Source organism: Pseudopodoces humilis, chromosome 24, assembly GCF_049639895.1.
Source record: "Pseudopodoces humilis isolate 2021_Gansu_Grassland_sample_001 chromosome 24, ASM4963989v1, whole genome shotgun sequence".
NCBI classification, from domain to species: domain Eukaryota; kingdom Metazoa; phylum Chordata; class Aves; order Passeriformes; family Paridae; genus Pseudopodoces; species Pseudopodoces humilis.
In genome coordinates this window covers 1,057,142-1,075,745 of record NC_142223.1, presented here as the reverse complement: position 1 = coordinate 1,075,745, position 18,604 = coordinate 1,057,142, and the positions used below count along the sequence as shown (strand labels likewise).

The 18,604-nt window shown below is 39.6% G+C and overlaps 1 protein-coding gene across 1 annotated transcript in view; it reads left to right on the top strand.

Moving 5' to 3' along the window:
* IFFO2 (intermediate filament family orphan 2) overlaps nucleotides 1–11,840 on the top strand; it is a 42,107-nt gene extending 30,267 nt beyond the window's left edge. Inside the window, exons 5-9 of the mRNA XM_088066668.1 lie at nucleotides 1,721–1,863; nucleotides 2,584–2,704; nucleotides 7,049–7,138; nucleotides 8,485–8,615; nucleotides 11,424–11,840. Coding sequence (XP_087922794.1) covers nucleotides 1,721–1,863; nucleotides 2,584–2,704; nucleotides 7,049–7,138; nucleotides 8,485–8,615; nucleotides 11,424–11,529 — 591 coding nt within the window. The 3' untranslated portion in view covers nucleotides 11,530–11,840. The remainder of the gene's footprint in view (nucleotides 1–1,720; nucleotides 1,864–2,583; nucleotides 2,705–7,048; nucleotides 7,139–8,484; nucleotides 8,616–11,423) is intronic.
* The last annotated feature ends 6,764 nt before the right edge of the window (nucleotides 11,841–18,604 follow it).

The following is an 18,604-nucleotide window of genomic DNA, read 5'->3' as shown; positions in this document are numbered from 1 at the left end:
GAGCAGAGCAATGTGGTCCAGGTCATTTTTTTTTTTTTTTTTGCCTTTTCTTGAACTCTGTAGCCATAAAACAAAGCCCCCGCTGCCTGTCAGTGTCAGGAGCTGCACCAAGAGCACAAAGTGACAGAGTTTAACAAAAAAAGGAGTCCCAGGATGATCTTTAAGCCATGCTGAGTCTGATGTGAGTCTGCACTGAATGCAGGGGAAAAAAAAGCAGAGTTATAGGGTCTAGGTTTGTATAATCCCTCCCTCCCATTTGTTCCCATCACAAGTGAGAGGTTTTAAGCTCGTGGAGCTGTCATCTGAGTGTTCTTTATTTCTGGCTCGAGCTGCGTGGCCAGAAATAACATTTCTGTGACTGTGAGCTCTGGCTGCTGCAGTTGCTTTCCTTGGAGCTCCAAGGAAAGTTCTTTCATTTGCTCCAAAAGGGAGATGTGACAGCTCTGCCTGGATCAGGGCTGTCACTCCCAGTGCAGCTGGTCTTGTCACAACTGCAGTTCCAGGCTGATTAACCCCCACCTTCCTTCTGCTTCCATCTAAATGTGTCTTGTTCAGGCTTTCAGTAAATCTTTTCTGTGTGTAGTGATGCCACACTGGGTGCTAAATGCTGTCCAAAACACTCTAAAAGATCCTTGTGCTCTCTGCTGGCTGAAATGTTTGATGGGGTTTTTTTTCCCCACCTTGTGTTCTCCAAAAGACTGAAACCTCCTGAGAGGAGAATTATTTCTCTGGCAAGCTGAGCCGCTGTGTGTGGTGCCAGTGCTGCTTTCTTGTCTCTGAGGAGAAATGCTGAGTCCCTGTGCTCAGAGAGACGGCAGAGCACTCTCCTGGTCAGGCCTGCAGGGGTTAAAGTGAGCGGGAGAGCAGGGCTGCCAGGGGATGGTTGGTGTGCCAGGGAGAGGGAAACCTGCTCTAGGTGGGACTGGATGGTGTGTTTGTGGTTCTGGCACCAGCAGGGAGCATCCTGTGTGTTCCCAGCCCTCTGGGATCCTCTGGGAACATCTGGGATCCTCTGGGAGCATCCTGTGTGTTCCCAGCCCTCTGGAATCCTCTGGAATCCTCTGGGATCATCCTGTGTGTTCCCTCTGTGCCCCTTGCCAGGGGTGTCTCTCGAATTCCCCAAATTTCTTCATTCCTTGGGCACTGTCCAGGCTTTCCCATGGCTCATCCAACCCTTCCCACATCCCGAGGATCCTCAACCTGCCTGTGGAATAAAGTCTGTCTGGAAAGGCTTCCTGTCTGTTCCTTGCTGGGGTTCCCGTGGCGCTGGCAGGAGAGGGAGAGTTCTGTCACTGGTGCTTTTCCCCCCCTGGCTCACCCCAGGCTGGCTTTGGTGAGCACCCCAACATCTCCCCAGGCTGTGCATGGCCCCCAGGCCAGATTTGGTGAGCACCCCAACATCTCCCCAGGCTGGGCTTGGTGAGCACCCCAAGATCCCCCCAGGCTGGGCTTGGTGAGCACCCCAAGATCTCCCCAGAGCAGCCTGCAGCTCGCTTTGCTCACCCCAGGTTGGGCTTGGTGAGCACCCCAAGATCCCCCCAGAGCAGCCTGCAGCTCGCTTTGCTCACCCCACATCCGCATCCCTGCGCCGCTCCGCTCCTCACCGCCCGCCCAGGGAATCCCTGGAGCTCCTCCCAGCCCATCCCTGCGCTCTCCTCACCCCAAAAATCCCCCCCTGAGCACAGCCCCGTGCTCACTGCTGCTCCTCTCTCCACCCAAGGTGGCCTCCAAGAAGAAGGAGAGGAAGCTGGCGTCGGACGAGGAGCTGTCGGAGCAGGACGCGGACAACGGGAGGTTCTCGGATGAGGAGGTCAGCTGCTCCCTCAACATCACCGATGAGATGAAGAGGATGTTCAACCAGCTGTGAGTGTCCTGGGAAAAGTGCTCCCGACAAAAGTCCTGGGAAAAGTGCTCCTGCCTGAAAAACGAGGTGCACTCGCTTCAGGAAAGGTTTAAAATAAATAAAATGACATTAGGAGACAAAGATAATGAAGCAAAGGGTTCAAACGGCCCTGGAGCGCTGCCAGGATCACACCTGAGATCTTTGGAAAACTCCTTTTATCCCATTCTGCTGGGATATCCCATTCTGTGGGGTTTTGATGCATATTCATATTTTTCCAATTTTTTTCCACATTTTTTTCCATTTTTTCCAATATTTTCCCATGATTTTGCATGGCCCTGAATCCTCCTTTTTAGAGCACGCGTTTTAAAGATTTTATTTCCCTTTATCACATTTTATTTATCATGTATTTTATTTCTGCAGACCATCAGTGCTGATAGCAGCCTGGGCACCATCACCTGCAGGTTATCTGGATTTTTCACTTCTCCACTGCTAAATTCAGTGTGACAGCAGGCAGCCTGTGTGTGTGTGGATTTTTTAAAAAAAAAAAATAATCAAGAAGTTAAAACGTATTTACGTTTTAATTTCATCAATAATAAAAATAAACTATATTAATACAGCTAAATTTTCTTACTTTCTGCATATAACATGAATGATAATATTTGTGAAAAGGCAGTAATTTAATGTGTAATTAATTAATTAAAGGAGTGAGGGATGGGTTAATGGCTGCTCTGCTCTGCCAGGCGTGAGACGTTTGATTTCGATGACGACTGTGACAGTTTGACGTGGGAGGAGAACGAGGAAACGCTGCTGCTTTGGGAAGATTTCACCAACTGCAATCCCTCCATCGACCTCCAGGGAGAGGTGAGTTCATTCCCAGGGTTTTTCCAACTCTTCTTTCCCCCCCAGTTCCTCTTTTAGAGACAAAAATATACATAAATATATAAATATAAATATATAAATATATAAATATATATATATATATATAAAAATATAAATATATATAAATATAAATGTATATATATTATTATTAATATGTAACTGTTTAATATATTTATTAGTATAATTAATAGTAGAATTATATTATAATTATAAATTATGTATTGAAATCATTATTTATTTAAATAATAAATAAATTCTTTAAATAATTTATTTAATTTAAAATTATTAATTATTAAATTATATTAATTATATTGTATCTATAAATTATATAAATTATATATTACAGAGAATATAATATATAAATTATATATTATATAATAGAATATAATATATAAATTATATATTATATAAAAATTATATTAAAATTATATATATTATACATTAAATTATATTAATTATATATTATAAAAATTATATCTTGTATAATTTAATAATTATAATTATTAGATTGAATAATTAAATAATTAATTAATTATTATTATTAAATGGATGGGTTGGGATTGGCAGGGAATGGGCTGGGAATGGCTGGGAATGGCTGGGAATGAGCTGGGAATGAGCTGGGAATGGCAGGGAATAGCTGGGATTGGCTGGGAATGAGCTGGGAATGGGTTGGGAATGGCTGGGAATAGCTGGGAGTGGCTGGGAATGGCTGGAATTGGCTGTGGTTGGGTTGGGAATGGCTGGGAACAGCCTGGGAATGGACTGGGAATGGCTGGGAATGACCAGGAATGTACTGGGAACAGCCTGGGAATGGACTGGGAATGGCTGGGAATGACCAGGAATGTACTGGGAACAGCCTGGGGATGGACTGGGAATGGCTGGGAATGACCAGGAATGTACTGGGAACAGCCTGGGAATGGCTGGGAATGACCAGGAATGTACTGGGAACAGCCTGGGAATGGACTGGGAATGACCAGGAATGTATCGGGAACAGCCTGGGAATGGACTGGGAATGACAGGGGAGTGGTTGGGAATGGCTGGGATTGACTGTGGATGGGTTGGGAATGGCAGGGAACAGCCTGGGAATGATGGAATGGGTTGGGAATGTTAGGGAACTGGGAATGGCCGTGTCACTGCATCCCTGGAGCAGCGCAGCCCTGGGAGGTGGGAAACATTCCCGCTGCCTCCCGGCCAGGGAGGATGCCAAGGCAGCAGCCTCGGGAACGCCGGCTCCTGTTCCAGCTCCCCATTCCTGGATCATCCATGAGGAGCTCCGGGAGCCTGCAGGGATTTACCGGGAAGCGCTGGGGAGGAACCGCGCTGAGCCGGAGCGGGGAGAGCGGCAGAGGGATAACGGGATAACGGCAGAGGGATAACGGGATAACGGCAGAGGGATAACGGGATAACGGGAGCAGAGAGACACCGATAACAGCAGCAGAGAGTGGCAGGGTGATAACGAGGAGCAGGAATTAATGAGGGCTCATTTGCATACGCCAGGGCCTGGCTGAGCGCAGCAATAGCGCCGAGCCCAGGCCCCGCGCGGGGAAACTCTTTATAAATAAAGATTTTAAGAAGCTTAAATCCTTCTAAATGAAAATTATCCAAGGAAAGGGTAGATTTGGCTTGTAGATGGAGGTGCAGAATAAAGAGTTCTCCGGCTGTGCCTGCTCTTTAACATGTGCTTTACATGCCGGAATCTTCCTTCCGCGGGTTTTATTCCTTTCAAGTCCTCACACGCTGCCCTCGCCACCTTCTTTTATGACCTTCCTCCTTAAAGCTCTTCTGCATATAAAAGGATCAGTGGGATGATTCTTGTTAACTCCAGGTGTAGGAGACGCTTTCTGGGGACGGTCTGAGACACGGCAAAGACCTCTATAATCGAGTTAGGTGTTAGAAGTTTATTTCAGGGTGTGAAAGAGAGAGAGAGCCTGCTATGAGCCAGCAGATAGAGCTCAAAGCGGGCTCAGAGAGAACAATACAAAAGGGGTAAAATATGAATACATGAGCTCAAGACTTAAGAAGAGAGTGACAGAACAGAAGTGAGAGAGCCGGGGAAAAAAGAGCAGCAAGAGTGTAGAAATGAGGCAAGAGGGCTAAGAGAGACCAAGAGAACTTAGAAAACCAAGAGAGACAAGAGAGACCAAGAGGGCTAAAAGAGAACCAAGAGAGCGAATTCTCTTTTACAATTACTTATATAATCTATACATTTGAATATTTTATTCCTTTACTAACCAATCTTTCTAAGTATACTAATACAGTAACATTTGTGTGTGACCTATAGAAATCGCTGTTTTTGCATATTTTTAGTTATCTCAGGGTCCTTCAGACCTTTCCTTATGAGGCTGGGGAGAGGGGTCTCAACTTGGTTTTATTGGGGGAAAGAATGTGTTCTGGCATGCCAGATCAGTTTATTTGAATTATTCAAACTGTGCTTTCATTTCTATTTCTTCCTTAGCCTTTCTGGCTAAAGAAAAGCTTTATTTTATATATTGTATTATATATATTATAAATATATTATAAATAAATATAAATATGTATATAATATATATAAATATATAAATATATACATATATTTATATATAAATATATAAATATATAAATACATAAATATATAAATATATAAATGCATAAATATATAAATATATCAATACATAAATATATTTATATATAAATATATAAATATATAAATATATAAATGCATAAATATATAAATATATAAATACATAAATGCATAAATATATAAATATATAAATACATAAATATATAAATATATAAATATATAAATATATAAATATATAAATACATAAATATATAAATATATAAATATATAAATGCATAAATATATAAATACATAAATACATAAATATATAAATATATAAATATATAAATATATATAAAAATATATTTATATATAATTATAAATATATTATAATATATATTATAAATATATTTAAATTATATATTTATAATTTCTTTCTAATTCTGCCTTCCCAACACCCAGGCTGGTGTGGGCACGGGGAATGAGCCCTGTAAATCTGACATGGCCAGAGCGTGGAAAACTCATTTAACGCTCATTTGTTTAATTGGGGGTAATTTTTTAATGGGAGAAGAAGGAGGTTGAAGAGCTGGAAGAGGGAACGGTGACGTTGTCAGTGGCTTTTTTGGGCAGCTCTGTGTGTTTGGAAGCTCAGACTGTGCTGTCAGTCCAAAGGAGGAGCGTTTGTTGCTGTTTTATCCAGGAATTCCAGTGGGAATCCAGTGGGATGTGCTGGAGAGTGATGATACACAAGTGGAAAATGAGAATTCCAGTGCAGGGAAAATTAAAAGTTTCATGGCTGGAGAGCAATTGCAGCGTGTCCAAGTGTGATCAGGCTGTGAAAAGCTCAGGAAAATCCAAGGGGTTGGTGCCTTGGGATGCATCAGGTGCATGGATTTAATTCCTGGAGCCGTGATCAAACCTCACCTTTGTGGTCATGGCACAGAGATGTGATTTCCTGGGATTCCAGATTGAAGAATATTCCTTAGCTGTGAAAAAAACATCTTTAAAAAAATCAGTGCATGAAGGGATCACAATAACCTGCATTTCCAGGAGAGGTTAAATAAAATGTTTGGTTAAATAAAGTCTTTAGTTAAATAAAATGTTTAGTTAAATAAAGTCTTTAGTTAAATAAAATGTTTAGTTGAATAAAGTCTTTAGTTAAATAAAATGTTTAGTTGAATAAAGTCTTTAGTTAAATAAAATGTTTAGTTGAATAAAGTCTTTAGTTAAATAAAATGTTTAGTTGAATAAAGTCTTTAGTTAAATAAAATGTTTAGTTGAATAAAGTCTTTAGTTAAATAAAATGTTTAGTTGAATAAAGTCTTCAGTTAAATAAAATGTTTAGTTAAATAAAGTCTTTAGTTAAATAAAATCTTTAGTTAAATAAAATTTTTAGTTAAATAAAGTCTTTAGTTAAATAAAATGTTTAGTTAAATAAAGTCTTTAGTTAAATAAAATGTTTGGTTAAATAAAGTCTTTAGTTAAATAAAATGTTCAGTTATATAAAATCTTCAGTTAAATAAAATGTTTAGTTAAATAAAATGTTTAGTTAAATCTTCAGTTAAATAAAATCTTTAGCTAAATAAAATGTTTAGATAAATAAAATCTTTAGTTAAATAAAATCTTCAGTTAAATAAAGTCTTTAGTTAAATAGAATCTTCAGTTAAATAAAGTCTTTAGTTAAATAAAATCTTCAGTTAAATAAAATGTTTAGTTAAATAAAATGTTCATTTAGCTCCTGAATTCCTGTGTTTCCTTGCTGATTCTTTGTGTCCTTTCCCCTGCAGGAAGAAAACCTGGGAAACTTGATCCACGAAACAGAGTCCTTCTTCAAAACTCGAGACAAGGAATACCAGGAGACAATAGGGCAGATAGAGGTGAGGAAGGGGAATTGTTCCTGCAGTGTCCTGTCCAAATATCCACGAATTCAAAGGCATTTCCCTCTGCTGTGCCCTGGGGGTTTCAATAAATTGATATATTGAAAATATATCAATTTGAATTTTTATATTTCAGCATAAATCTGAGGCTGCTGCAGGACGAACCTGCACAACAAAAGGGAATAAAATAAAAAATTATTATTATTTTTTTCATATTATTCTTTTTTTTCCCCCCCCTCTGTGTTCTGCATGTCCACCCTCACCCTGGGAAATGCTTTGTGACCCCACAGGTTGCCAGAAACAGAATGCCTGCATTTGATTAATTAGCGCTTTCATTAATTACCGTTGACAAACAAGGTGCCAAGAGCAGGAGAAACCCTGCAGGGCTGTTGAGGTGCAGAGTGAGGCTCTGCCTGCCCTTCCTGGGCTCATCAGTGAATTGATAATCAGCAATTAATTAGATTAAAAGGTTTAATTTTAATTAAAATTAATTAATTAATTGAAAGAGCTGGGGATGTTTGGGTGATGTTGGAGTCTGGGACACAGAGTGTGCCCTTGTTTGTGATATTTAGTTTTAAGATCCAGAGAAAACGCTGAATTTCATATAACATGAAATATGAAAATAACATGAAAATTTCATATAACATGGCATGTATTTCATATAACATGAAATTCATGTTTTCATGGTGATACATGAGAACAAATGTTAGATAGAAAAAGCTAAAAGTGTGTGTAGATTAAAAAAATTTTCTCGAATCACCGAGTGAAAAATTTAGTTTAGAGAACAAGAGACAAGGTAGAGAATTTAAAAATTAAAAAAAAATTAAAAATACAAAAAATAAAAAAATTAAAAAATTTAAGAAATACAAAAAATAAAAAGAATTAAAAATACAAAAAAGAAAAAATTAAAAATACAAAAAAAAAAATTAAAAATACAAAAAATAAATAAATTTTAAAAATACAAAAAATTAAAAATACAAAAAATAAAAATTAAAAATACAAAAAATAAAAAATTAAAAATACAAAAAATAAAAAAAAAATTAAAAAATACAAAAAATTAAAAATTAAAAAATAAAAAATAAAAAAATTTAAAAATACAAAAAATAAAAAATTAAAAAATAAAAAAAAATTTAAAAAATACAAAAAAAATTAAAAATACAAAAAATAAAAAATTTTAAAAATATGAAAAATTAAAAAAAATTAAAAATACAAAAAATAAAAAAATCAAAAAATACGAAAAATAAAAAAAAATTAAAAATACAAAAAATAAAAAAAAAATTAAAAAATACAAAAGAGCAGGAAAACCAGGATTTCACCTCATTCTTTGCCCTTTTTTTTGCCTCCAGCTGGAGCTGGCCACGGCCAAGAGCGACATGAACCGACACCTCCACGAGTACATGGAGATGTGCAGCATGAAACGGGGTCTGGACGTGCAGATGGAAACGTGCCGCAGGCTCATCAAGGGCTCAGCCGACAGGTACCACCCTCCTGCTGCTCCAGGAGATCTTCCCTGGCTCTGCAGGACACAAAAAAAATCACAGCAGCCGAGGTTTTGTTTTCTTAGGAGGCAAAAATTGCTTTATTTTGGGGTTTTCAGCTCTTTTTATGAGGTTTTTTACAAGGAGCAGCACCCATCCCAATGATGGGATGAGATAAAAACGCTCTTGGTAGCGCTCAGGAACACTCCAAATCATCAATGATTATATGAAGATGATTTATTTAAAGAGTTCTGGGTGTCAGGGGTTCACAGACCCAAATCTGACCCAATTTTTGGTTTTTATACTCTATCATTCTATAATTTACATATTAATTATTAAACCCACATTGGATGTTCTATTGGATGCATTGTTTTTACCCAAGCCTGGATTTCTCGTGATCCCCCTCAGCCCCCTAACATTGTTCCTCATGTTCTTTAAACAATAATTATATCTAATCACATCTAACAATTAAATAATTTATCACATAATGATTTCACAGGTGCAGTTTCACCTGATCTTTAGCAAGACCTAACATTTCCAGGGCTTTCCAAACCCAACTTCCCTTTTAAATCCCGAATTTTTGAAGATTTTAAGACCTTTTACTATCAACAGCAGCCAAAATTTTGTTTTCTTAGGAAGCAAAATTGCTTTATTTTGGGGTTTTCAGCCTTTTTTTGAGGTTTTTTACAAGGAGCAGCACCCATCCCAATGATGGGATGAGATAAAAACGCTCTTGGTAGCGCTCAGGAACACTCCAAATCATCAATGATTATATGAAGATGATTTATTTAAAGAGTTCTGGGTGTCAGGGGTTCACAGACCCAAATCTGACCCAATTTTTGGTTTTTATACTCTATCATTCTATAATTTACATATTAATTATTAAACCTATATTGGATGTTCTATTGGATGCATTGTTTTTACCCAAGCCTGGATTTCTCGTGATCCCCCTCAGCCCCCTAACATTGTTCCTCATGTTCTTTAAACAATAATTATATCTAATCACATCTAACAATTAAATAATTTATCACATAATGATTTCACAGGTGCAGTTTCACCTGATCTTAGCAAACACAAGGCCTAACATTTCCAGGACCAACTTTTCCCAGGGCTTTCCAAACCCAACTTTCCTTTTAAATCCTGAATTTTCGAAGATTTTAAGACCTTTTACTATCAACAGCAGCCAAAATTTTGTTTTCTTAGGAAGCAAAATTGCTTTATTTTGGGGTTTTCAGCCTTTTTTTGAGGTGTTTTACAAGGAGCAGCACCCATCCCAATGATGGGACGAGATAAAAACGCTCTTGGTAGCGCTCAGGAACACTCCAAATCATCAATGATTATATGAAGGTGCTTAAATATAGATAAAATATTTAATTAAAATAAAATGTGATTAAATATAGATGTTTAATATTTCATATTATATAACATACTCTAATATGTAACAATATAACTATATATTTTATATATGATTATAGATTTATATAACAAAATCTATAAATTTTCTATAAATTTTTATACATTCTATAAAATTACATATACACATATGTTTTATACAACTTATATGACTTTTATAAATTCGGTCCATTTGCATATTGGGAATTAATTGTCCAATTACAGCTTCAGGTGATGAAGTCCCATTCTCTCAGTTTTCTCCCCCAAATTTGCTGCTGTTTATATTTTTTTGGGGCCTGAAGCTGTAATAATAATCAGTTCTCAGGCTGCAGAAGGATTGTTTTGTCTGAGTAAACTGTGAGGAGAACTTGCTAACACTCTCCACAAAGGTCAGAATTGTATAATAATGGAGAATGTGAAAAAATGTGGGAAGGAAAAAAGAAATAAAAAATTATTTATAAATAAAAATTTATTTATAAATAAAAAATCATTTATAAATAAAATATTTATAAATAAAAATATTTTTAAAATAAAAATAATTTATAAATAAAAATTATTTAGAAATAAAAATTATTTCTAAATAAAAATCATTAATAAATAAAATTTATTTATAAATAAAAACTTATTTATAAATAAAAAAATATATTTAAAGAAAAAATAGGAGAGCTGAAAATGAAATTTAAAGAGCTCCAGGAGCAGCTGCTCCTCAGCACAGGCAGCTCCAGCTCGGGTGGACTTTCAGTCTTCAAAATCTCAGATTTACAACTCTTAAAACCCCAAATTAAATCTCAACTCTGGACTTACACCAAGAACTTGTTCTTTAATCTTCTCATGTGTGAAGAACCTTACACTCTGAGGGATTTCTCTTTATCTCTTGCTCAACCCCAGTAGAACAAGATGATAAACTTTTAATTTTCAGGGCTCTGGGCATTAGGGATGCTGAGAGTTTTTGCTCCTCATTTATTTCCCCATCATGGGACAGCCTCTGTGTCTGTCACCTTGATTTTACCACTGGTATTTACCCTAAACCTAAAATTTAATGTTATTAAAGAAGTTTTTAAATAGCTTGGGGGAACTCCAAGTTTAATGTTTAATAATTCATGTTAATAAAGAGGTTTTTAAGGGTTGGGAATGGAAAGTGACTGTTTTAAGAGGTTTTTTTTGAATTCTGTGATTGATATTTAATTTTCTGGCTGCATTCTTTTCCCTTGATATTTAATTTTCTGGCTGCACTTTTTAATTTTGATATTCAATTTTCTGGTTGCATTTTTTAATTTCGATATTTAATTTTCTGGCTGCACTTTTTTATTTTGATATTTAATTTTCTGGCTGCATTCTTTATTTTGATATTCAATTTTCTGCCTGCACTTTTTTATTTTGATATTTAATTTTCTGGCTGCACTTTTTCCCTGCAGGAATTCTCCATCCCCCAGCTCCGTAGCCAGCAGCGACTCAGGAAACACAGACGAAATTCAGGACGATTTGGACAGAGAGACGGACGTGGAGCCCATGGTCAGCTGATAGGAAATGGGAAGAATTCCAGAAAAAAATTCCAAACCAATTGCTGGGGGAAAGGTGAAAAGACTCGAGTGCCCCCACAGAGGGACTCTGAGGACTCATTCCTACACACATCCCCTCCCGCCCAAGGATTGGTGCTGTACATTTCTATTCTTCAAACCATAAATGCAGAGTTCTGTAGGAAAACACGGTGTTTTAATTGTGCCTTTGCCCCAAGCTGAGCCACTTTGAGCTCCAGTGGAATATTAATAACAGGTGTTTTTATAAAAAAAAATTATATATATATTATTTAAAATAAAAACCAAACAACCAAAGCTGGTTTTGGCAGCAGAGGATGGTGCTGGAGAAGCTCTGGGTACTTCAATAAGTTGCTGGTTTTATTGAACTGCTGAACTGATTGGCAAAAGCAACACTGGCAAAAAAAAAGAGATAATTGTGGTGCAATTAGGAATGTCTGGCACAAAAAAAAAAAATAAAGGAAAATAAAAATGAAAATGAAAAGGAAAGGGAAAATGAAAATGAAAATGAAAAGGAAAAGGAAAGGGAAAATGAAAATGAAAAGTAAAAGGAAAGGGAAGAGGAAAAGGAAAAGAGAAGGAAAAGGAAAAGATAAAGAGAAAGAAATAAGGAAAAGGAAAAGAAAAATGAAAAGGAAAAGATAAAGATAAAGAGATAAAGATAAAGATAAAGAGATAAAGAGATAAAGAGATAAAGATAAAGATAAAGATAAAGATAAAGATAAAGATAAAGATAAAGATAAAGATAAAGATAAAGATAAAGATAAAGATAAAGATAAAGATAAAGATAAAGATAAAGATAAAGGAAAAATGAAAAGGAAAAGGAAAAGATAACGATGAAGATAAAGAGATAAAGAAAAAGAAAAAGAAAAAGAAAATGAAAAAGAAAATGAAAAAGAAAAAGAAAAAGAAAATGAAAAAGAAAAAGAAAAAGAAAAAGAGAAAAAGAAAAAGAATTGCCTCCAAATGGAACTGCAAACATTTAAAAGTGAGTTTGGAGAGAGCTGGTAGGGCGAAGCAGTTCTAGAAAATTCACAGGGTTTTTCTTCACCTGACTTTTTTGGGGTGAGGGAACCTTTGGGATGTGTCCAAGGACTCCAGGAGCTGGAGGAGCAGGACTCAGCTCGGTGGCAAAGCAAGGAAGGGCACAGGAGGGGTCACTGGTGGTGGTGGGGGGAATATCACTGAGTAACTACTATGCAAAAACATAAAAACAAACAAACAAAACAACAAAAAAAAGCTCGCCTTATTTCTATGGAATGTTTTATCCCTTGGGAAAAGGAAAATTTGCACTCTTGGATGTCTGTGGAGCTCCTTTGGAGGTGGAATGTTTGGATCACAACGCCTTTGTTCCCAGTGATTGGATTAGGAGGGGAATCAGCCCTTCAGCTCCCTGGTGGTTGGTGTCTTTTATTTTTTATTCAGGGTTTTCTTGTGTTACTATTTTATTTTTGAGCAGTTTGCAGATTTTTTTCCTTTGCTGACAGGGAGATAACTCCGTTTTCTGCTGCTTGCAGTGATGTGTGGAGCGAGGAGCAGGTGAAGCAGCAGCATAAAGTGACCCAGATGTAGGAGCCAGGATTTGGGAGAGCTCCAGAACACTGTGAAAAGCTGAAATCCCTTTTAGGGCGTAGAAAACCAAACCCCAAACCTCCCCTAGAGCTGGGCAGGAACTTTCTCTGTGAGAAAAGCAGCAAGACCTTGGCTTTGCCCATTTTTCTGTGTTTTTTACCCAGGAGAATCAGCATCAAAATCAGATCAGGCTGGAGGAAACTCCAGCACCAGCGAGTTAAAATGGGAATTGTTGGAGGAAACTGTTAATTCCCGAGTTAAAATGGGAATTGTTGCAGGAAAGTGTTAATTCCCAAGTTAAAAAGGGAATTGTTGGAGGAAACTGTTAATTCCCGAGTTAAAAAGGGAATTGTAGCACGTCAGCCAGGTAAAAACAGGGTAAGAAACCTCAGCCAATAATTTTTTTGTTTGTTTTTAAGCCAAGATTGAGGGTGTAGTTTGCTGCCCAAAGGCAGAGGTGGGGTTGGAACTCGGTAAATACCAAATGTGTTTTCTTTAGCCTGCCAGGGGGTTTGGAATGTGCAGGAGCTGGGCAGGGAAAATCCCAATTTCAGCAGCCTCTCAGTGTTATGGAAAAGCAAAATGAGCTTCCCAAGTGGTGTTCCCAACTTCTGGAGCATTGATCCGGGATCTGTGGATCCACACAGAGCACAGGTGTGTTGGAAAATAACTCATTCCTGGCTGGAAACTCCTCAGCCTGGGGGTTCCTGCTGGAACACGGGAATCCTTCCTTCCCAGGAGTCCTGCCTTCCTGGGAATCCTTCCTTCCTGGGAATCCTTCCTTCCCAGGAATCCTTCCTTCATGGGAATCCTTCCTTCATGGGAATCCTTCCTTCCTGGGAATCCTTCCTTCCTGGGAATCCTTCCTTCACAGGAATCCTTCCTTCCCAGGAGTCCTGCCTTCATGGGAATCCTTCCTTCACAGGAATCCTTCCTTCACGGGGATCCTTCCTTCATGGGAATCCTTCCTTCACGGGAATCCTTCCTTCCCATGAATCCTTCCTTCCCAGGAATCCTTCCTTCCCAGGAATCCTTCCTTCCCGGGAATCCTTCCTTCCCAGGAATCCTTCCTTCCTGGGAATCCTTAATTCCCAGGAATCCTTCCTTCACAGGAATCTTTCCTTCCCATGAATCCTTCCTTTACAGGAATCCTTCATTCCCAGGAATCCTTCCTTCCCATGAATCCTTCCTTCACAGGAATCCTTCCTTCACGGGGATCCTTCCTTCCCATTAATCCTTCCTTCCTGGGAATCCTTAATTCCCAGGAATCCTTCCTTCACAGGAATCCTTCCTTCCTGGGAATCTTTCCTTCCCATGAATCCTTCCTTTACAGGAATCCTTCATTCCCAGGAATCCTTCCTGGGAATCCTTCCTTCATGGGAATCGTTCCTTCACGGGAATCCTTCCCAGGAATCATTCCTTCCTGGGAATCCTTCCTTCCCAGGAATCCTTCCTTCCCAGGAATCCTTCCTTCCCAGGAATCCTCCCTTCCCAGGACTCCTTCCTTCCCAGGAATCATTCCCAGGAATCTTTCCTTCCCTGGAATCATTCCTTCACATGAATCCTTCCTTCCTGGGAATCTTTCCTTCATGGGAATCCTTCATTCCCAGGAATCCTTCCTTCCCTGGAATCCTTCCCAGGAATCTTTCCTTCATAGGAATCCTTCATTCCCAGGAATCCTTCCCAGGAATCTTTCCTTCCCCTCCTGTGTTGCTGGCAGCTCCATCTCCCACCTGGCAGCAGCTTTGAGGCCACGGGGTTCTGAGGATCTCCCGGCCTTTTCCAGCCTGGGAAGCAGGCAGATCCATGAGGATCCACAGTGAGGATCAGCTGAGGATCCACAGATCCTCATTTTCTCCATGGATCCACGGATATTCCCGTGCTGAGGGGCTCCAAAGCCTGCTCTGTCCTGGAAATGTCGATAACTTTTTTTCCTCTGGAAGAGAAACCTCATTCCAAAGCGCTCATTCCTGTTATTCCTTAGGTGGCCAAAGTGGTAAATGTGATCTTCACGAGGGGGCTGGGTTTGGGAGGGGGGATTTGGGGGATTTTTTGGGGCTGCATGTTTGAAATCTGCGATCTGAAGGGTCTGGAAGGGTTTGGAAGGGTCTGGAAGGGTCTGGAAGGGTTTGGAGGGGTTTGGAAGGGTTTGGAGGGGTTTGGAGGGGTTTGGAAGGGTTTGGAAGGGTTTGGAGGGGTTTGGAAGGGTTTGGAAGGGTCTGGAAGGGTTTGGAAGGGTCTGGAAGGGTTTGGAAGGGTTTGGAAGGGTTTGGAAGGGTTTGGAGGGGTTTGGAAGGGTCTGGAAGGGTTTGGAAGGGTTTGGAGGGGTTTGGAAGGGTCTGGAAGGGTTTGGAAGGGTTTGGAAGGGTCTGGAAGGGTTTGGAAGGGTTTGGAAGGGTCTGGAAGGGTTTGGAAGGGTTTGGAAGGGTCTGGAAGGGTTTGGAAGGGTCTGGAAGGGTTTGGAAGGGTCTGGAAGGGTTTGGAGGGGTTTGGAAGGGTCTGGAAGGGTTTGGAGGGGTTTGGAAGGGTTTGGAAGGGACTGGAAGGGTTTGGAAGGGTCTGGAAGGGTTTGGAGGGGTTTGGAAGGGTCTGGAAGGGTTTGGAAGTTCGGCTGCTCCCGAGGCTGAGGAAGTTTCTGCCCAGGCTGGAGCTCTGTGATCCCGCAGTGCCTGGGGCAGGCATTGCTCAGCACAGGGAATCAGCTCCTGGAGCCTGTCCCTGGCTCTCTTCCCCCTGGGAATGTTCCTGGAGCTCCAGGAATGCTCCTGGAGCCTGTTCCTGCTCCCCTTCCTCATGGGAATGCTCCTGGAGCTCCAGGAATGCTCCTGGAGCCTGTTCCTGCTCTTCTCACCCTGGGAATGCTCCTGGAGCTCCAGGAATGTTCCCGGAGCCTGTTCCTGGCTCTCTTCCCCCTGGGAATGCTCCTGGTTTGTTCTTTTTCCTTAAAACTCAGCATCCCAGTAGGAAAAAGGCCGAGTGTTCCCAAACCCAGGAGCTGGAGCTGTTGTGCTGAGGACAGGGAATTCCCAGAGCAGGAATTCTGTGTAGGATAAGGGAGGACAGGGAATTCCCAGAGCAGGAATTCTGTGTAGGATAAGGGAGGACAGGGAATTCCCAGAGCAGGAATTCTGGTTAGGATAAGGGAGGACAGGGAATTCCCAGAGCAGGAATTCTGTGTAGGATAAAGGAGGACAGGGAATTCCCAGAGCAGGAATTCTGTGTAGGATAAGGGAGGACAGGGAATTCCCAGAGCAGGAATTTTGTGACTTTGACAGATCAAAGCTTGACAGAGAGAGAAAAAACAACAACAACAAAAAAATAAGAATTTAATTGTAAAAATGCTGGAAATTATTTTGATGACCTCTTTCTTTTTTTCCTTTGTAAAGCTGTAAATACTTTATTTTCTGTTTTCTATTCTTAATGGGGTGTCATATTGACACGTTTTTAGATTTCCAATCAGAAAAATCCTCCTCATCCTTTCCCATTTTTTTAAAAAGGGGGATTTCAAGGAAGCAAATTTTTTTGCTCGTTAGCAGTGTAATTAACAGATCAAATTCCTAAACTGGGTTTGTACAAAAAGAAAAAACGTTTTCAGTAAACAAAATGGCAGTTTGTGGATGCATGTCATTCAAAAATATCCAAAGAATAACGTGGTACAAATGTCTTAAAGGATAATGTGGTACAAAGTCGTTTTTCAAAGATGTAGTGACGATCATCTTAATTCACACAAGGGAAAAAAAAAATCAAAATTCTTTTAAAAAAAAGGTGTTTGGGGAGGGGAGAAATGTAATGAAACTCATTAAGCTAAACGTGTAATCTATTTATAAAAACACAGTATATATTCTATTTTTATTAGAAGTTTTTAAAGTGCAAACAGATCTCTGTTGGCAGATGCAGTCGTTCCCTTGTAAATTCTCTCCTGCTGTGATGGGATCCCCCAAATTCTCTGATGTTTCCAAGGGTCAGGGTGGAAATAATCGGGACAGGTTTGGCTGTGGAGCACTCACAGGTCGCTTCCTCCAGGCCAGGCTGCAGCTCCAGCAGCTTTTCTGCCTCTGCTGTGATTTAATTCCCCTAATTTAAAATATAATTACTCAAATTATTGAAAAAAAAAATACTGAAAAATGAATTATTTTTATTTAATTCCCCTTCCCTGTGGATTTATTCCATTCCCCTGCCTGGGAGGAAAAGGTCAGGAGCTCCTGAATCCTCCTGAATCGTGGGAATGCAGAAACACAGGGGTTAAACTTAAATATAAATGACATTTGTACCTGCAGAGATCAGGATCAACACCACGAAACAAAGCCTGAATACGCACCCAAAGCTGCTTCTAAATTGAGATTATTTGAGTTTTCTTTTCCCCTGATCATTCCTGCCAGCAAAACCACGAGCTGAGGATAAAGCTGGAGCGGCCGTGGGTGCTCCCAGAGCTGCTCCCGGTGTTTCCCTTGGCTCTGGGAACACCAGGGAATGTTTGTGTTGGAAGAGTTTTCACTCTGGAGTTTGCACTTTTGGAGCGCTTCATTTTAGAGCTGAACGTTTAAAGAATGATTTATTAAATGAATAATTAATGTTAAATTGTTAAATGAAGAGATTCCGCTTCCTCCACCAGGCAGGAACATCGCAGGGAGGATTTCCCACCTTTAAAATCAGGAATTTTGGGGTTTTTTTTGGGTTTTTTTTTTAATCCTTCTGCAGGGGGACACACAAATGTTAAAACTCTTTTTGGCTGGCAAGATCCTGTGTAGGATAAGGGAGGACAAGGAATTCCCAGAGCAGGAATTCTGTGTAGGGAATCCCAGGGAGGATTTCCCACCTTTAAAATCAGGAATTTTGGGGTTTTTTTTGGGTTGTTTTTTTTTTTAATCCTTCTGCAGGGGGACACGCAGCTTTTAAAACTCTTTTTGGCTGGCAACACCAAAAGCAAAAAAAATAAAATCAAAAATCCAAAAGTAATCAAAAGCAAACTGTTGATTCCGAGTTTGAGGCTTCAGCCTGGGAATTCCTCCTGCTGGGAATTGGAGAGGGGAGTTGAGCACTGCCTGCCAAATTCCCGCTGGGAATGGGATGGGAATGGGAACACTCAGGGCTTGGCCAGACCCTGAAGGAAAACCTGACCCTTCCCTGCTGTTTTCCTGCCAGTTCAGCCAGCCTTTCAAAGCTTTTCTTTGGAAGGAGCAGCAAAAATTGTGTTTTAGTGTGGCTGTTTGGTTGCAGAAATCACAATTTCCCCCTAATTTGAGGCACTCCACAGTGAAGCACTTGGGGAAGGGGGTGTTTGTGGGTCTGGCCAGCTCCCTGTTTATTTTTTTTGGGGAAATCACGGTGTTAATGGTTAAAACAAACCCCTGGGGTGGCTTCAAACCGTGGCAGAACAATCCCAGAGCACGGTGCCACAAACGCAGACTTCCACCCCCCCCAAAAAAAACCCCCAAATTTCTGTTTTATTGAAGATCGAGGGCGGCTCTCACACTCCTTCGTGTAACACC